Source organism: Tursiops truncatus, chromosome 19 (assembly GCF_011762595.2).
Source record: "Tursiops truncatus isolate mTurTru1 chromosome 19, mTurTru1.mat.Y, whole genome shotgun sequence".
NCBI lineage: Eukaryota > Metazoa > Chordata > Mammalia > Artiodactyla > Delphinidae > Tursiops > Tursiops truncatus.
Genome location: NC_047052.1, coordinates 35737465 through 35757902, shown reverse-complemented (window position 1 = coordinate 35757902; position 20438 = coordinate 35737465). Strand labels below are relative to the sequence as shown.

Genomic DNA, 20438 nt, shown 5'->3' with positions numbered 1-20438 from the left:
AATACTCTTTTCTCATGCCAGTAGCTCTTACATTCAGGTGGTTATCATATTGGCTCTGCCTTCAAAGTAGCATCTACATTTGTCTCTTCATATTTATCCCCACTGCCATGTACCACTCAGACTTCATTACTACTCAATGGCATGGTTTTAGTAATCTCTCTCTGTCTTCAGTCTCTCCTCCTGTTTATTCTCTGTGCTTGAGAACACACGATCTTATAAAGTATGGATTCATTTATGTTGTTTCCTGAAAACCTTCCATGACACTCTATACTGTCTACAGGGTAGAGTCTAAATTCCATATCCTCATACAGTCACCTCATTTCGTGTTTTTCACTTATATCTTACAATTTCTCCGAATTTCTCCCAACCATCCCTGTACTATGATCTCAGCCAATTTGCTGATCTAATATCACAACTCACCCTCACCCACTCCCAGGCCTCCACTCTTAGTACAACCTTCATCCTGAAACCCTGGCCTCTTTTTCAGACAGGATCCTTTAAAAGCCTATACAGTTCCTCTTCCTTTAACTACATATAAAAGTTACATAGATGCATTTTGTAAAAAGTGAAATAATATAGAGGAAATTACAATGCAATTACATTGTTACATTTGGTACTATTAACTATGTAATTTCCCCATTTCCAGAAAAGCCTTTCTTTTTTTTTTTAAACCAGATCTGTCTTCTAAATTTTTGAATAATGTAAATGTAACCCTTAGAGAAAGTCATGAGGTAAAAGTCAATCGTGCTTAAAACTCCTTTAAATATTAAAAACAATATTAATATCAAGAAGTGGGAGACAGATCTAATAAATTTTTATAAATCTATGCAGGGATTAAAAAGACTGTGGTAAATTGACATGAAATGGCACAAGAAGTGGATTATAATAAATGCTCAGTAAACATAAAGTAAAGGGTAGCTCACAGAATGGTGGGTTAAGAATAATCATATTGTATAAAATAAGCTATTTATGGGTACATGTTTTATCATACAAAACTGGCTAGTTCTGGGAAAGGGAGGAGGTGATCATAAAGACTGACTTTTTGAACTTTTATTCATATAATATACACTTGTATCTTTTGTGCATGCTGTTGGTTTGTCATATACTGGTTTGCATTACTACTTTTTTAATAGACCATTTAAAATTATTGCAAAATATTCAAATATAAAATGCCAAGCAGTATAGTAAAAAAAAAAAAAAAGTCTATTGTATTTATCCCAACTTCTACCATTTCATCATTCTTTCCTTTTTGAATGTCCCTGCCTTCTTCTGTTGTCATTTTCTTTCTGTTCGCATAGCTTTCTTTAGACATTATTTATGAGTAGGTCTTCTAGCAACAAATTTCTTAGTTTTCCTTTGTCTAATAATGTCTACTTCCTTTTCATTCCTGAAGGCTACTTTCATTAGATGCAGGATTCCTGATTGACAGTTGTTTTCTTTCAGCACTAAGAATGATTGTGTACTTCTGGCCTCCATAGTTTCAGACAAGAAATCCCTTGCCAATTCAAATTTGTGTTCTTCTACAGGTAATATGCCATTTCTCTTGGCCTAAGTCTCTTTATGCCACTGGGTGGACGGCCAGGAGATAACAAACTCAGCTGATGCAGGTGTATCGGCCCGCTTGCTGGTTACCCAGGGGTTGGGTAGTCTTGGCACTGCTGAGAAGCTGCTGCTGTAGGCTGCTCAGAATTCCATGCTGGTGCACTGGTTGTGGAGTGGGGGTTGGGATGGCCCTTGGAGCTTCACTGCTGCTATCCTAGATGAATTGGACTGCCCACTAAAGCCTGATTTGTGGGGCAGGGGTCAAGACAGTTCACTGGGGCTTCTTTGCTGATGCTACAGTCGTGTTGGCCCATCAAGTGCCCTGGTTGTAAAACAGAGGTTGGGTGGGCCCACTAGGGCTTTGAAGGTGCTGCTGAAGGCAGATTGGCCAACTAGTACCTCAAGTAGAGGAACTAGGGTTGGATCTCCCCACTTGGTCGCTGTTGTGGTTCTTGTTTCCCAGTCCTTTGGCCAGAGAGAACAGACTTTTATTGCTTTTGTGTTTATTTTTTTGTCTACGCCTGATGGTTGTTTCAGGCTGCAGGCCTCTACAGTGCTCAGCCCAGTGTGTATGGGATCTTAGGACTCTCACCACATTGCCATTCTTCAAGTCCTGGGGTTGGTTCTTAGCCAGGCTTCTTTCCAGTTCTCAGAGCCCTTGACTCATTATCCACTGAATTATTTCCAGGGTAAATAATTGTATTTAGAGCAGGAGGGAAAACTGAGTCCAGGCTATCTTGTTCTTTCTTGCCCCCTTTTTTTTTTGTTTGTTTGTTTGTTTGTTTGTTTTTTGCGGTATGTGGGCCTCTCACTGTTGTGGCCTCTCCCGTTTCGGAGCACAGGCTCCGGACGCGCAGGCCCAGCGGCCATGGCTCACGGGCCCAGCCGCTCCGCGGCATGTGGGATCTTCCGAACCGGGGTACGAACCCGTGTCCCCTGCATCGGCAGGCGGACTCTGAACCACTGCGCCACCAGGGAAGCCCTCTTGCCCCTTTTTTTAATGGATAATATTTCTTCATAAGTCTTTCTATGAATAATAATTAAGAGTTAAGATCTCTTCTGTTCCTTGAATAGTCTTTTTTTCTGTAATTTTTAAAAATAATATTTGCTATAATTTATTGAACATTTATTTTTTAATAAAAGCTTTATTGAAATATAATTTACATCCAGTACAATTCACTAATTTAAAGTGTACAATTCAATGGCTTTTAGTGTATTCATCACAATAAATTTTAGAATATTTTCATGACCCCAGGCACTCTCTAGTTTCTTCAACCTATCTCTCTCTCCCTACCCAGCCCTAGGCAACTACTAACCTACTTTCTGTCTATATGGATTTTCCAATTCTGGGTATATCATATAATGTGTGGTATTTTGTGACTAGATTTTTTCACTCCACATAATGTTTTCAAAGTTCATCAGTGTTGTAGTGTGTATCAGTATTTCAGTCCTTTTATGGCGAAATAACATTTCATTGTGTGTGTATACCACTTTATTTATCCATCCATCTGGTGATGGACATTTGGGTTGTTTCCACTTTTTGGCTATTGTGTCTAATGCTGCCATGAAGTTTTGTGTACACGTTTTTGTGTGACATGTTTTCATTTTTCTTGGATATAATGGAATTGCTGAGTCATATGCTAATTTTATGTTTAATATTTTGAAGGACTGCAGGCTGTTTTTCAAAGCGATTGCACCATTTTGCACTCCTACCAGCAATGTATGAGGGTTCCAATTTCTCTACATTCTTGTCAACACTTGTTATTATCTGTCTTTTTGATTATAGCCTTTTAGTGTATAAGAAGTGATATATCATTGTGGTTTTGACTTGCATTGCCCTAGTTACTCTAGTTACTAAAGTCATTGAGCATCTAGTCATGTATTTTTGGGGCATATGTATATGTATCTCTTCAGGCAAATGTCTTTTAAGATATTGTGGTCATTTTAAAATTGGGTTCTTTGTCTTTTTTATTATTGTGTTGTAATAGTTCTTTATGTGTTCTACATATGAGTTCCTTCTATTATTTTGAAATATTTCCTCCCATTTGGTGAACTATTATTCCAATTTCTTGATGGTGTCATTTGAAGCACAGACAATTTGCATTTTGATGAAGTCTGATTTATCTTTTTTTTTTTTTGCTGTGCTTTTGGTGTCATATCTAAGAAACCATTGTCTAATCCAGGGTCACAAAGATTTCTGCCTGTGTTTTCTTCTAATAATTTTATAGGTTTAACTCTTACATTTAGGCCTCTGATCCATTTTGAGTTAATTTTTGTACATGGTACGTGGTAGGCATTCAGCTCCATTCTTTGTATGCAGATATCCAGTTGTCAGAGCACCATTTGTTAAATTTCCTGAGTGATCTTTTTCTTTTTTATTATTGTGGTAATATATGCATTACATGATATTTATCATTTTAACCATTCATAAGTGCACAATTCAGTGGCATTAAATAAATTTGCAATGTTGCAAAACCATCACTGCTATCTATACCCAAAACATTTTCATCATCCCCAACAAAAACTCTGTACCCATTAAACAGTGACTCCCTCTACTCCCCTCCCTCCAGCTCCTGGTAACCTCTATTCTACTTTCTGTCTTTATGAATTTGTCTATTCAGGTATCTCATATAAGTGGAATCATGCAATATTTGCCTTTCTATGTCTGGCTTATTTCACTAAGCGTAATACCCAAGGTAATTTTTATGTTTTACTAATGTGGTGTTTCTCTTTCTTCCCGTTGGTTATTTTTCACATACCTGGTGATCCTCATTTGTTCACTTGTGTATTAGGTGATAGATGATGGTCTGATTATTCTCAGTGTATTAAGTGGTCCTCTCCCCCTGTCCTGCAGCCCCAACAGGGAGTGAGGAAGACGTGATTGGGAGTTTTGTCTCTTGAGGATCCAGTGGGGAACAAACAAGACCCTCATTACTCTTGCCAAATGCCAGAATGTGAAGGGCTTTACTTTGAGGAACCTATTGCCAACACTAAAAGCATTAACTCATCCCAGCCAGTTTGTTCAGTATGTTAAGAGAAAAACCCCGCTTTACTGTTTTATTGCTGACTGTGGCTCCTTGTGTGCCACAGTGGCCTTTATCAGTTCTGTGTCACATCTCACTTCTCCTGTCCAGTGTTTCTGCAAACCAAGTACCCTTCTGGGGCCCCTCTATTTGGTGGATCAACTCCCATACCTGTGGCAGCATTATGGTAACACTCTAAGTGGTATAGTTTGGTTATATAGGCTTCCTCTGCTCTGCTTTCTTCATTAATGCACTTCTATTTGCCATCTTTTACACTAGAAATGTGCTGAAATATCTGATTTGATACCCCTTTTTTCTTTTTCTCTTTTTTGTTATGGCTTTAGTCTTTTTTGTTTTGTTTTGTTTATTTTTAGCATCTATATGGTCATTTCTGTGGGGTCTGGAGAGGAATGAGAATTGAGTGTATGTGCTAACGCCACTCTCTAGAACTAGAAGCCCAGGTCTACTTACCATGCTTGAGTCTTCTCTCATTGTTTCTGTTAAATATCTTGTTCTCCAGCCACACTCTGTGCTTCTTCAGATCTTGATTGATGAACCTAACACTGGGATTTTAGCAGGGTAGATGTTCACTGAACAGTTGTGATAGCTCCAAGTAGATGCAAACCAAGTAAATTAAATGCCAGAATTATTAAAATTGGTAAAGAAACATGTGAAGGAGAATAATTTATACCAAACGGTTATTTAATCTGTTGTTTAGTCTTGTAGATAAGGTAACAATGCCTGCTCCACTTACCCCTACTTTCCTATGTCACGTTTGATTTGGAAAAGATAAATTATACAAAAGATCATATTATCTAATCATCCTGTAAATTACTCCCTGAAAACAAGTCTTACGGGTTTAGAAGGCTGCTTTCCTATAACCCTTTGCATACACCATGTTATAACACTTGTCATGCTATTGTAGTTGTTGGTTTACATGCCTGCCTCTCTGGCAGGGGTACTCAGAGTAGGGAATGTGTCTTATTCTTTTTTGCCTTCTATCAGTCTAGTTTGGTATTTGACAAGGCTAGAGAAAGGAAATGAGAAAAATAGAAAACCGCTATTGATTGTGCTTCTGATGATTATAGGCATGGTATGAACTGCTTTATATGTATTATGTCTGATTTTAACACTTTTCTGAAATAAATATTATTATACCCACTTTACAGATAGATAATGCAAGTCTCAGAGAGGTTTGGTAATTTTTCCAAGGTCACACAGTTGTCAAGTGGCAGAACCAATATGAAGGTGTTAACTGAAGAAGAAAAGGAGGAAGGGATGTCAAGCATGGAAGCAATGATTTTCATAATGGTATGAAGGAGTTAACAGAGGAAATATTTTGCTTCCTGGACAGCCTGGCTCAATATCACATCACAGAAAAATAGTTTCACCTGTGCCTTAGGAGACTGAGAGGTCTGTGGAAATGATCTGAAAAATTAAGTGGAAAGATGTTACATCAGTACAAAATGTATGCTGGGATACATTATATATAACATTTGTAATGTTAATAGGGTCTAATTGTTACTTTCTTCTTCCCTGTTAGCACTGGGATGAGACCAAGTCCACAAGTCTAACAGTTAGTAATTTTATTAGGCAGTTCCTTCTTCCTTATCCAAAGGAGGATACTTTCCAGAGGCTAGCAAGATTCTTTATTTGAGTGTTTACTCCCCTTCTTCTTTCACCCTAAGTTGTTCCTGTTAGGGGGTCCATCATTTTCTGTTGCCTAGGTAATTCTTGTGCTGACTACCTGCTGGTTATCTGTGGATGAGACTTAGACTGTTCACACTGCAGAGCCTCTGCCATGTTAATGTGAGATAGGTCACTTGGAAACTGTTTGTTTTGAGCCTTTGCTACTCATTCATATTTGGAAGAAACTGTAAGCAGCTTACTATGTCCATTTCACGGATTCATTGTGTTCTGCATTATGGTTTTCCACTGGGGATAAGTTGACCCTAAAAAGGACATCCTTTTGTAGCAACTGGGGGCTTTTTGGAGTTCTGTAACAAATGGACTTTATTTTGAAATGTGTGTTATACTAATCAACATACAGAAGATTCCTGGTTTAATAGGAAAACAAACTTAATATCTTTTTAAATGTTTGCAGGAGTCTATCTGAAACTAACACATTTAACAGGCAATAGAATAAGACCAGCCAGGAATTGGATTTCTTTTCTTAATTTTTAAATCAATTTACAAAAAATTGAACTTGTTTCTTGAAATAGATATTGAATGCAACAGAATTTTTACATAAATAAGCCATTCTAATATCAACAGAAAAGTCACAGGTAAAAACACTCTGATATGAAAATGCTATTTTAGCATTCAAGAGTATAAATAGTAGAGATTTCATATAGACATTCTGCCTAGCAAAACAATTAAGAGCACAGCCTCTGGAGGCACATTGCATGGGTTTGAATCCAAGTTTGGGCAAGTTGATTAAACTCTCTGTGCCTTAGTTTCCTCACATGTGAAATCAGAATAATACCTCATAGATTTGTTAAAGATTTAAATGAGTTAATATAGGTAAAAAGCTTAGAGCAGCCCCTAGTTTATAGTTAAGCACTCAATAAATGTTAGCTATTATTATTTGCATTTTGATAGTTTCAATGCAGACATGGTAGTTAATTTAGGTACCCAGCAGTTAATGAAAAGAAAAGTTACAAAGTCGTGTTGCTGTTGTACATGGCTCATGATGGGAATTGAAACTATGAGAGCAGATGGTTTTGGAAAGCTAGGCTTAAGGCTTAGTTCTTTGTAAGGGTACAGGTAATGCAGGTGGTGTGGAGTAAAGGGATGTTCAAGGAAGGGCAGGACAGAAGAATCCAGCAAGAAGGTAAAACAGTGTCATTGGATTGAAAGTGTGAAAAATGTTAACTGTGAGACAGTGGTTCGAGAAAGCTGACTACCTAATTGGCAGGGGAGAACAGCACAGCATTGGCAGAAACTCAAGTGCTGGTGTTTTGACCTTGCATTGTTCACCCCTCGTGTAATCTGGGGAAAATCTGCTAACATTTATGGACCGTAGTTTTCTAATCTATAAAATTATTTGGCTGGGTTTGATCGTGAATCTCCTTCTAGCACTTTTGTTGCTGGCTTCCATGATCTGGGTTACAGGTAACCTTTGAGTGATTTTAGTACATAGTGTGCCCAAAAGCCAGATTGTAGGGAGTTAAAGAGTGATTAAATGGTGGGAGGCCATCTGTTCAGGAAGTGAGTTTGCTGCAGTCCAAGACAGGTTATAAACCTCTCCTAATTTAGTAGATTTGTTATATAGCACTCCTAGAATATGGATTTATACCTGCTTCCCTTTTTTATGTTCTTGTTTCAGATCTGTTCACAGTTTTTAAAGGTTTATTAGCCTTAGGTGATTTAGGGAAACTTTGCATGAAGCTCAGTTTTATTTGTTCATTCTAATGCTCTGAAATAGTGTAACCAGTTTGAGACATAATTTCTACTTAAAGGATTAAAAAAACTCTACTTCATTAGCTTGACAAAGAAAGAAATTGCTTGTGTGGGACCAAAAAGCCAAATTTATCTACAAGCATGGGAATGAATTTGAGTGCTGAACAGAAGTTCTTATGATTATCATAATGAAACAGAATAAAATAGTCAAGGCATCAGAAATGCTTCTGAAAGTCTAGCCTGCCTATGCCACAATACACAAAGGTTTTCTTCAGGAATACTGTCTGCAGTCTTTAAGGGAAATGAAAGCCTCCTATCAACTAGTATTTATACCAGAGCCAATATAAATTAAATACTTGGTCAAAAACATCCAGAACTTAGAAAAGTTAAATTTGAAGTAAAAAAAAAGAAAAAAGAAAAAATGAGCTTAAACAAATATAATAGCATCATTCTTTTTTTTTTTTTTTTTTAATTTTTGGCTGCATTGGGTCTTCTTTGCTGAGCGCGGGCAGTGAGCAGGGGCTACTCTTCATTGCGGTGCGTGAACTTCTCATTGCAGTGGCTTCTCTTGTTACAGAGCACGGGCTCTAAATGCACGGGCTTCAGTAGCTGTGGCTCGCGGGCTCTAGAGCGCAGGCTCAGTAGTTGTGGCTCGCGGGCTTGGTTGCTCCGCGGCATGTGGGATCTTCCCAGACCAGGGACCGAACCCGTGTCCCCTGCATTGGCAGGCGGATTCCTAACCACTGCGGCACCAGAGACATGTCATGCTAATTAACCAACTGAACTTGCTAAAATTAAAATTCCAATAATAGGCGTGAGATATAATGAAATATTTCATCTACAAGATGAAGACTTCTTATATTCATGGCTGAAATGTAAAAGAGGAAAAATAGACCCAAGCAAGAAAACAAGGTTTATTGTCCAAATTAACGATGTACAAGGAATATTATCATCTAGTATTGTTTTAATGAATCTACTGCAAGTCTCAATTCGTGCCCCTGTTCTGATTCAACACACTGAGCCCACTTATATTCCTGGCATTTTACTCTGAGAACAGAATCCTGTTTATTCATAAATGTAAATAAATTTATGAATTTACCTGGGACTTCCCTATTTCCCTTTTTTTTCCTATTCTTGAATCTACAAAAAGTTTTTAAAGGTCTATTGATCTTTGAAGAGAAACCTATCCTTTATTTCTATTCTAACCCTCTCTTATTTAATGAGCCATATTATGAGGCACTGTCAACCAGAGGACTGGGCTTTGGAAACCCTACTCCCTGACAGTGAGGAGCAGTGTTCTCTCACAAGGTCCTTAGAGAGTTCCAGGTGTTTTTGCCATTGTACTAATAAAATATGAGTATTTTTGGTCAGCTACTTGAAGCAATATTTTACGTTTATGACATAATCATCATGATAGAGCAGATCATGTGTGTTGAAGCACCCTTGAGAGAATTCAGTTTCACATTTATCATTTTCAGTGATAGCCAAGCTTTGAATCTGAGAAGTAGACTAGCACATTTAATATGCCAATTAAAATGAATTGATCTACTTTGACAGTCTTTGGAGAAAAGGTCAATATGAAAGGAATGCTTTTTAGTCATAAAAGCTTATTTTCAAGCTGCAAAGGTTCTAAATTTAGGATGAAAGTCAGTACGTATTTACTAAATCATGTACATATTTATACAGATCTGAGCTAAAAACATATACACTTGTTGGTCTCTCATTTTTCAAATTAATGAAGAAAAGGGGGTTTCATACTTTGTTTCCTGAAAATACAGTTGCATAAAATTTTGTACAAATTATTTTCCTGAAGATTAAAGAATATGAGATATATATGTAATTTTTATTTTTAAAAAGGTGATATAGTATAGTGGCTTTGCATCATAGAGGCCTAGCTTATATAAAACCCATTTCTTCTACTTACTAACTCAGTGACCTTGGACAGTTTAATTAATCTCTCTACGCCTCACTTTCTTCATCTATTAAGTAGGGGTAATACTTCATAACTCATGGTGGTTGTATGTAATTAAGTGGTAATATTGTATGTAAAGCTCTTAACAAAATGTCTGACATTATAAGACCTAAATAAATATTATTGCTATTTTTATTTTATTCCACATAACTTATTTTATAAATAATATTGCTTTCTCATTAATGAGAATGAGAACAATCCTAAACAGTCTGGAGAAAAACATTATATTTTCAACATTTTGGCTATTACTATGCATAGGCTTTCTTACTATGCATAGTCCTACTGGATATTCAGTTTTGCACTCGCTAACACTTATTTATACTATCATAGTTATTCTTCATATTATTTCTATAAAATGTTGTTTTAAATGTCTATATGATGTTTCTTTATTTGGCTATGTCAAGTTTCCTGTATCATATAATGTAATATATGGCTATATCGAGTTTCCTGTACCATATAATGTAATACACTTTAATGTAATAATTTCTATTCTAGAAGTTTATCCTAGTAAGAGCCGATTAAGATTTAATGTGTACTGCATTATAGTGTTTTTAGGACTGCTGTTGTGGCTAAATAGCTTTTCGTTAAAAGGTCTCTACTTACTTATCTGTCCCTAAATGAAATATTTTATATTCTATAGTGTTCATTAGCCAAAGAAAATAAGGCAAGAGATAAGATAAAACAATTTTTCACACTTACATAAAAATGAAAATCACTTTCTAGAAACTTCCCTTCACTAAGACACACTTGATCCAAATGTATTATTATAGACCTTAGCCTAGATTTGGTAATGTTTTATTTTTTAATCAAATGTATCTATATAAACCATAAAACTACCCATAGCTCTGTAGAGAGGAGTTGATTTCTTCTTGTTTCACCGATAAAGTTCAAAATTATTTGCCATGCCATTATGTTTATTACCTGTACCTCACATACATGGTAGAATATTAAAAGTATATTAAGAGACTATTAAGATTATCAAGAGCATCTTGTTTAATTCCCTCATTTTATAGAGCAGGAAACTGAGATTCAAAGAGAAGTGACATGTCCGAGGTCACACAGGTACATATCCAATGCTGGAACCCAGGTGTCCTGAAGTGTGGCCTGGTGAGCCATATACACCATGGTGAAAATGCACATATACTACATGGTATTAAAGAAAATACTATTCAGTGACACTTATTAAAAATGATAAGGCAGACTATTCAGGACCGTCACAATAGGTGTACGGACCACTGCAGTGGGATTTTACAGTGGGGAAGAGACATTGGACTCAACTCCAAATATAGCATGGGCAAGAGGGAATTTATAGCCAAGGAGCAGGGTGGTGGTCAGTGGATGAAAAATTACTAAGAGGAAATATCACAGGTAAGGGGGATTCTGGCTAAACCAACCAACAGGATTTTTTGCTTAAGAGAGGCCAGGGTGATCAGATATCACTTGGGGGATGGTAGAGGATGAGGAATCTGAACAGATACAGAGGCTGAACAAATAGATATTGATGGTGAGGGTTCTGGTTAAACTGACTAAGCAGGATTCTTGCTAAAACTGAATTTTACAAGGAAGCACACAGATGAGCCTACAAGGAGGTTCAGGAGCCTGACTAAAGTTTGCTTAAGTGAAGAATCATTGCCAGTGGGGCTTATAATATTAATGTCATTTTCCTGTGTCCTCATTGTCCCTTAATTATGACTAAGGTAGATAGTCTTAAGCAGCATACCTTTCATTATTGCAGCTTCCACACAGCAACTAGCATAGTGCTTCTATAAGTAGGCCAACAAATAATCATTTATCAACCGGTCACTTACCAGTAGGAATGTGAAACCACTATTTAGTTTCTGTCATTCCTTTGTTTTCTCCTACATTGGAAAGTTTTTCATTTATTTTTGTTTTTTTAGTACTCAGAGAGTTTGACCTTATTAATCATTATATATTAAAATACTTGTATAAACTTTTATAATGTCTACTGATTAAACATTATAGTTGGGCTGTTTTGCAGAAGATAAGATTTGAATTTTGAAGAATTGGAAAGAATGTAAAGGAAGGATTAGCCTCATTAAGTAAGGAGCCATTTGAATATATTTTTTAGATTATATTCAATTTAGAAAAAATTAAATTTTGAGTATTTGACCTGTTAAATTTCTCTTATCTCTTTGTATGTCTTTGATTAAGACTGTCCCTATACACATGCAAGCCACTGTTTTAATTTGGACAAGTTTTTCTTTTTAATTTGGAAGATATCAATAGTTGCACTTTAAAAATTAGCCCTGTATTGATAGGTTTTTTTTTTCTCATTTTAACATCTTTATTGGAGTATAATTGCTTTACAATGGTATGTTAGTTTCAGCTTCACAACAAAATGAATCAGTTATGTATATACATATGTTCCCATATCTCTTCCCGCTTGCGTCTCCCTCCCTCCCACCCTCCCTATCCCACCCCTCCAGGCGGTCACAAAGCACCGAGCTGATATCCCTGTGCTACGCGGCTGCTTCCCACTAGCTATCTACCTTACGTTTGGTAGTGTATATATGTCCATGCCTCTGTCTCGCTTTGTCACAGTTTACACTTCCCCCTCCCCATAGCCTCAAGTCCATTCTCTAGTAAGTCTGTGTCTTTATTCCTGTTTCACCCCTAGGTTTTTCATGACATTTTTTTTTCTTGAATTCCATATATATGTGTTAGCATACGGTATTTGTCGCTCTCTTTCTGACATACTTCACTCTGTATGACAGACTCTAGGTCTATCCACCTCATTACAAATAGCTCAATTTCGTTTCTTTTTATGGCTGAGTAATATTCCATTGTATATATGTGCCACATGTTCTTTATCCATTCATCCGATGATGGACACTTAGGTTCTTTCCATCTCTGGGCTATTGTAAATGGAGCTGCCAAGAACATTTTGGTACATGACTCTTTTTGAATTATGGTTTTCTCAGGGTATATGCCCAGTAGTGGGATTGCTGGGTCATATGGTAGTTCTATTTGTAGTTTTTTAAGGAACCTCCATACTGTTCTCCACAGTGGCTGTATCAATTTGCATTCCCACCAACAGTGCAAGAGGGTTCCCTTTTCTCCACACCCTATCCAGCATTTATTGTTTCTAGATTTTTTGATGATGGCCATTCTGACTGGTGTGAGATGATATCTCATTGTAGTTTTGATTTGCATTTCTCTAATGATTAGTGATGTTGAGCATTCTTTCATGTGTTCGTTGGCAGTCTGTATATCTTCTTTGGAGAAATGTCTATTTAGGTCTTCTGCCCATTTTTAGATTGGGTTGTTTGTTTTTTTGTTATTAAGCTGCATGAGCTGCTTATAAATTTTGGAGATTAATCCTTTGTCAGTTGCTTCATTTGCAAATATTTTCTCCCATTCTGAGGGTTGTCTTTTGGTCTTGTTTATGGTTTCCTTTGCTGCGCAAAAGCTTTTAAATTTCATTAGGTCCCATTTGTTTATTTTTGTTTTTATTTCCATTCCTCTAGGAGGTGGGTCAAAAAGGATCTTGCTGTGATTTATGTCAAAGAGTATCCTGCCTATGTTTTCCTCTAAGAGTTTGATAGTTTCTGGCCTTACATTTAGGTCTTTAATCCATTTTGAGCTTATTTTTGTGTATGGCATTAGGGAGTGATCTAATCTCATACTTTTACATGTACCTGTCCAGTTTTCCCAGCACCACTTATTGAAGAGGCTGTCCTTTCTCCACTGTACACTCCTGCCTCCTTTATCAAAGATAAGGTGACCATATGTGCGTGGGTTTACCTCTGGGCTTTCTATCCTGTTCCATTGATCTATATTTCTGTTTTTGTGCCAGTACCATACTGTCTTGATTACTGTAGCTTTGTAGGATAGTCTGAAGTCAGGAAGCATGATTCCTCCAGCTCCGTTTTTCGTTCTCAAGATTGCTTTGGCTATTCGGGGTCTTCTGTGTTTCCATACAAATGGTGAAATTTTTTGTTCTAGTTCTGTGAAAAATGTCAGTGGTAGTTTGATAGGGATTGCATTGAATCTGTAGATTGCTTTGGGTAGTATAGTCATTTTCACAATGTTGATTCTTCCAATCCAAGAACATGGTATATCTCTCCATCTATTTGTATCATCTTTAATTTCTTTCATCAGTGTCTTATAATTTTCTGCATACAGGTCTTTTGTCTCCTTAGGTAGGTTTATTCCTAGCTATTTTACTCTTTTTGTTGCAATGGTAAATGGGAGTGTTTTCTTGATTTCACTTTCAGATTTTTCATCCTTAGTGTATAGGAATGCCAGAGATTTCTGTGCATTAATTTTGTATCCTGATACTTTACCAAATTCATTGATTAGCTCTAGTAGTTTTCTGGTAGCATCTTTAGGATTCTCTATGTATAGTACATGTCATCTGCAAACAGTGACAGCTTTACTTTTTCTTTGCCGATTTGGATTCCTTTTATTTCTTTTTCTTCTCTGATTGCTGTGGCTAAAACTTCCAAAACTATGTTGAATAAGAGTGGTGAGAGTGGGCAACCTTGTCTTGTTCCTGATCTTAGTGGAAATGCTTTCAGTTTTTCACCATTGAGGACGATGTTGGCTGTGGGTTTGTCATATATGGCCTTTATTATGTTGAGGAAAGTTCCCTCTATGCCTACTTTCTGCAGGGTTTTTATCATAAATGGGTGTTGAATTTTGTCAAAAGCCTTCTCTGCATCTATTGAGATGATCATATGGTTTTTCTCCTTCAGTTTGTTAATATGGTGTATCATGTTGATTGATTTCGGTATATTGAAGAATCCTTGCATTCCTGGAATAAACCCCACTTGATCATGGTGTATGATCCGTTTACTGTGCTGTTGGATTCTGTTTGCTAGTATTTTGTTGAGGATTTTTGCATCTATGTTCATCAGTGATATTGGCCTGTAGTTTTCTTTCTTTGTGACATCCTTGTCTGGTTTTGGTATCAGGGTGATGGTGGCCTCGTAGAATGAGTTGGGGAGTGTTCCTCCCTCTGCTATATTTTGGAAGAGTTTGAGAAGGATAGGTGTTAGCTCTTCTCTAAATGTTTGATAGAATTCACCTGTGAAGCCTTCTGGTCCTGAGCTTTTGCTTGTTGGAAGATTTTTAATCACAGTTTAAATTTCAGTGATTGTGATTGGTCTGTTCATATTTTCTATTTCTTCCTGATTCAGTCTTGGCAGGTTGTGCCTTTCTAAGAATTTGTCCATTTCTTCCAGGTTGTCCATTTTATTGGCATAGAGTTGCTTGTAGTAATCTCTCATGATCTTTTGTATTTCTGCAGTGTCAGTTGTTTCTTCTCCTTTTTCATTTCTAATTCTATTGATTTCAGTCTTCTCCCTTTTTTTCTTGATGAGTCTGGCTAATGGTTTATCAATTTTGTTTATCCTTTCAAAGAACCAGCTTTTAGTTTTATTGATCTCTGCTATCGTTTCCTTCATTTCTTTTTCATTTATTTCTGATCTGATTTTTATGATTTCTTTCCTTCTGCTAACTTTGGGTTTTTTTTGTTCTTCTTTCTCTAATTGTTTTAGGTGCAAGGTTAGGTTGTTTACTCGAGATGTTTCCTGTTTCTTAAGGTAGGATTGTATTGCTATAAACTTCCCTCTTAGAACTGCTTTTGCTGCATCCCATAGATTTTGAGTCATCGTGTCTCCATTGTCATTTGTTTGTAGGTATTTTTTGATTTTTCTTGGATTTCTTCAGTGATCTCTTGGTTATTAAGTAGTGTGTTATTTAGCTTCCATGTGTTTGTATTTTTTACAGATCTTTTCCTGTAATTGATATCTAGTCTCGTAGCGTTGTGGTCGGAAAAGATACTTGATACAATTTCAATTTTCTTAAATTTACCAAGGCTTGATTTGTGACCCAAGATATGATCTATCCTGGAGAATGTTCCATGAGCACTTGAGAAAAATGTGTATTCTGTTGTTTTTGGATGGAATGTCCTATAAATATCAATTAAGTCCATCTTGTTTAATGTATCATTTAAAGCTTGTGTTTCCTTATTTATTTTCATTTTGGATGATCTGTCCATTGGTGAAAGTGGTGTGTTAAAGTCCCCTACTATGAATGTGTTACTGTCAATTTCCCCTTTTATGGCTGTCAGTATTTGCCTTATGTATTGAGGTGCTCCTATGTTGGGTGCATAAATATTTACAATTGTTATATCTTTTTCTTGGATCGATCCCTTGATCATTATGTAGTGTCCTTCTTTGTCTCTTCTAATAGTCTTTGTTTTAAAGTCTATTTTGTCTGATATGAGAATTGCTACTCCAGCTTTCTTTTGGTTTCCATTTGCATGAAATACCTTTTTCCATCCCCTTACTTTCAGTCTGTATGTGTCTGTAGGTCTGAAGTGTGTCTCTTGTAGACAGCAAATATATGGGTCTTGTTTTTGTATCCATTCAGCCAATCTGTGTCTTTTGGTGGGAGCATTTAGTCCATTTACATTTAAGGTAATTATTGATATGTGTGTTCCCATTCCCATTTTCTTAATTGTTTTGGGTTCGTTATTGTAGGTCTTTTCCTTCTTTTGTGTTTCTTGCCTAGAGAAGTTCCTTCAGCAGTTGTTGTAGAGCTGGTTTGGTGGTGCTGAACTCTCTCAGCTTTTGCTTGTCTGTCAAGGTTTTAATTTCTCCATCAAATCTGAATGAGAGCCTTGTTGGGTAGAGTAATCTTGGTTGCAGGTTTTTCTCCTTCCACACTTTCAATATGTCCTGCCACTCCCTTCTGGCTTGCAGAGTTTCTGCTGAAAGATCAGCTGTTAACCTTATGGGGAGTCCCTTGTGTGTTATTTGTTGTTTTTCCCTTGCTGCTTTTAATATGTTTTCTTTGTATTTAATTTTTGACAGTTTGATTAATATGTGTCTTGGCGTATTTCTCCTTGGATTTATCCTGTATGGGACTGTCTGTGCTTCCTGGACTTGATTAACTATTTCCTTCCCCATAATAGGGAAGTTTTCCACTATAATCTCTTCAAATATTTTCTGAGTCCCTTTCTTTTTCTCTTCTTCTTCTGGAACCCCTATAAGTCGAATGTTGGTGCGTTTAATGTTGTCCCAGAGGTCTCTGAGACTGTCCTCAGTTCTTTTCATTCTTTTTTCTTTATTCTGCTCTGCAGTAGTTATTTCCACTATTTTATCTTCCAGGTCACTTATCCGTTCTTCTGCCTCAGTTATTCTAATATTGATCCCATCTAGAGTATTTTTCATTTCATTTATTGTGTTGTTCATCATTGTTTGTTTCATCTTTAGTTCTTCTAGGTCCTTGTTAACTGATTCTTGCATTTTGTCTATTCTATTTTCAAGATTTTGGATCATCTTTACTATCACTATTCTGAATTCTTTTTCAGGTAGACTGCCTATTTCCTCTTCATTTGTTAGGTCTGGTGGGTTTTTATCTTGCTCCTTCATCTGCTGTGTGTTTTTCTGTCTCTTCATTTTGCTTATATTACTGTGTTTGGGGTCTCCTTTTTGCAGGCTGAAGGTTCGTAGTTCCTGTTGTTTTTAGTGTCTGTCCCCAGTGGCTAAGGTTGGTTCAGTGGGTTGTGTAGGCTTCCTGGTGGAGGGGACTAGTGCCTGTGTTCTGGTGGATGAGGCTGTATCTTGTCTTTCTGGTGGGCAGGTCCACGTCTGGTGGTGTGTTTTGGGGTGTCTGTAGACTTATTATGATTTTGGGCAGCCTCTCTGCTAATGGGTGGGTTTGTGTTCCTGTCTTGCTAGTTGTTTGGCATAGGATGTCCCGCACTGTAGCTTGCTGGTCGTTGAGTGAAGCTGGGTGCTGGCGTTGAGATGGAGATCTCTGGGAGATTTTCACAGTGCAGCTGGGAGGCCTCTTGTGGACCAGTGTCCTGAAGTTGGCTCTCCCACCCCAGAGGCACAGCACTAACTCCTGGCTGCAGCACCAAGAGCCTTTCATCCACACCGCTCCTTAATTTGGGATGATTCGTTGTCTATTCATGTATTCCACAGATGCAGGGTACATCAAGTTGATTGTGGAGCTTTAATCCGCTGCTTCTGAGGCTGCTGGGAGAGATTTCCCTTTCTCTTCTTTGTTCTCACAGCTCCCAGGGGCTCAGCTTTGGATTTGGCCCCGCCTGTGCGTGTAGGTCGCCGGAGGGCGTCTGTTCTTTGCTCAGACAGAACGGGGTTAAAGGAGCCGCTGATTCAGAGGCTCTGGCTCACTCAGGCCGGGGGTAGGGAGGGTCACGGAGTGCGGGGCGGGCCTGCGGCGGCAGAGGCCAGCGTGACACTGGCAGCTTGAGGCACGCCGTGCGTTCTCCAGGGGAGTTGTCCCTGGATCCCGGGACCCTGGCAGTGGCGGGCTGCACAGGCTCCCCGGAAGGGGGGTGTGGACAGCGACCTGTGTTCGCACACAGGCTTCTTGGTGGCGGCAGCAGCGGCCTTAGCGTCTCATGTCTGTCTCTGGGGTCCGCACCTTCAGCCGCGGCTCGCGCCCGTCTCTGGAGCTCCTTTAAGCAGTGTTCTTAATCCCCTCTCCTGGCGCACCAGGAAATAAAGAGGGAAGAAAAAGTCTCCTGCCTCTTCGGCAGGTTCAGACTTTTCCCCGGACTCCCTCCCGGCTAGCCGCGGTGCACTAACGCCCTGCAGGCTGTGTTCACGCCGCCAACCCCAGTCCTTTCCCGGTGCTCCGACTGAAGCCGGAGCCCCAGCTCCCAGCCCTGCCCGCCCCTGCGGGTGAGCAGACAAGCCTCTCGGCTGGTGAGTGCCGGCGAGCCCTGATCCTCTGCGCTGGAATCTCTCCGCCTTGCCCTCCGCCCTCCAGCCTCGTTGCTGTGTTCTCCTCCGCGGCCCCGAAGCTCCCCCACTCCGCCACCCGCAGTCTCCGCCCGCGAAGGGGCTCCCTAGTGTGTGGACACTTTTCCCCCTTCACAGCTCCCTCCTGCTGGTGCAGGACCCATCCCCATGCTTTTGTCTCTGTTTATTTTTTTCTGTTGCCCTAACCAGGTACGTGGGGGGTTTCTTGCCCCTTGGGAGGTCTGAGGTCTTCTGCCAGCGTTCAGTAGGCGCTCTGCGGGAGTTGCTCCACGTGTAGATGCATTTCCGGTATATCTGTGGGGAGGAAGGTGATCTCGTGTCTTACTCCTCCGCTATCTTCCCGGAAGTCCTGTGGCCCTGTATTGATAGTTTTGATTTGGCATAGATACAACTTAACTGTCTGTTGCATTTTCTCAGATTACATTATCCTGTTGTATCCCATACTTCTTAAGAATGTTAAATTAGAAATGTCAGAATATAATGCCAAAGAAATATATCTTTTGAAAATCACTTTCAGTGGCTTAGGAGAAGGCCATATTCATGTAATGCATGCAATTTTATATAATTTCATAAATTTTATGAATTTTCATGAGAAAATCTTCATATTTTATCCTTAATTATTTTTATGAGCACCTTATTATTTCCTCAATCTTATTTAAAACGTCTTCCGTTGTGGGAGTGTGTAGTTTGGAGAGCAAAAGGGACACTGTAGCATGGTCAGATAACTGAACACCGATTATGACTCTTCTATCATTAATCAGAGACTGAAGAAACTAATAAAGTTAGCCCAAGAATATGAGTTAAAGGTGGCAGTGAAGAATAAATAATAGTATGTAGCAGAGCATGAGCCCTTCCTTGCACTGGGTCAAAATTGTTGAAAGTGGGAGATAGAGTTTTAAATTCTCAGAAGTGTCTGTAAAAATAAAGGTTAAAACTAGGCTAATGGGGCTTCCCTGGTGGCGCAGTGGTTGAGAGTCCGCCTGCCGATGCAGGGGACACGGGTTCGTGCCCTGGTCCGGGAAGATCCTACATGCCACGGAGCAGCTGGGCCCATGAGCCATGGCTGCTGGGCCCGCGCATCTGGAGCCTGTGCTCCGCAATGGGAGAGGCCACAACAGTGAGAGGCCCGCGTACAGCAAAAAAAAAACACAAAAAAACAAAACTAGGCTAATGGAGGTTAGGGGATTAAGAGGTACAAACTACTATGTATAAAATAAATAAGCTATAAGGATATACTGTACAGTACAGGGAATATAGCCAATATTTTATAATAACTTTAAATGCAGTATAATCTATTAAAATTTTGAATCACTGTGTTATAAACCTGAAACTAATATAATATCGTAAATCAGCTATACTTGAATAAGAAAAAACTAGACTAATGTATTCTAGTACATGCTGAGATACCTCTAATAATGAATGGATCTTTTCTTTTGAATCCCAGGCATTAACTCACCCAACTCTTTTCCCTCCACCTTTATCCTGTTCTATTTTGATATCCATTCTTTCTTCTATATGTCAACCTCTTTCCCTCTACATACTTCTTCTTCTCAGTCTATAGAGATGTTTAATTGTCCCTGACCTTAAAAAAAAAAAGAAAGAAAAAAATTCCTCAAGTGTGCCCCCTGTCACGTTCCCTTCTTTCCTTCCCTTTCAAACATCTTAGAAAAATACTTGCACCATCTCCATTTCTTTAGCTTCCAGTCACTCTTTACCCTATGTAGTCTGACT

At 38.5% G+C, this 20438-nt stretch overlaps 1 protein-coding gene across 4 annotated transcripts in view; it reads left to right on the top strand.

Moving 5' to 3' along the window:
• PHKB (phosphorylase kinase regulatory subunit beta) overlaps window positions 1–20438 on the top strand; it is a 193756-nt gene that overhangs the window by 100665 nt on the left and 72653 nt on the right. For 2 of the 4 annotated variants that reach the window (XM_073795660.1, XM_073795661.1), the window contains one exon: window positions 5778–5876. The exons of the other annotated variants lie outside the window; for them this stretch is intronic. In XM_073795660.1, coding sequence (XP_073651761.1) covers window positions 5778–5876 — 99 coding nt within the window. The remainder of the gene's footprint in view (window positions 1–5777; window positions 5877–20438) is intronic. 4 annotated transcript variants of the gene reach the window in all.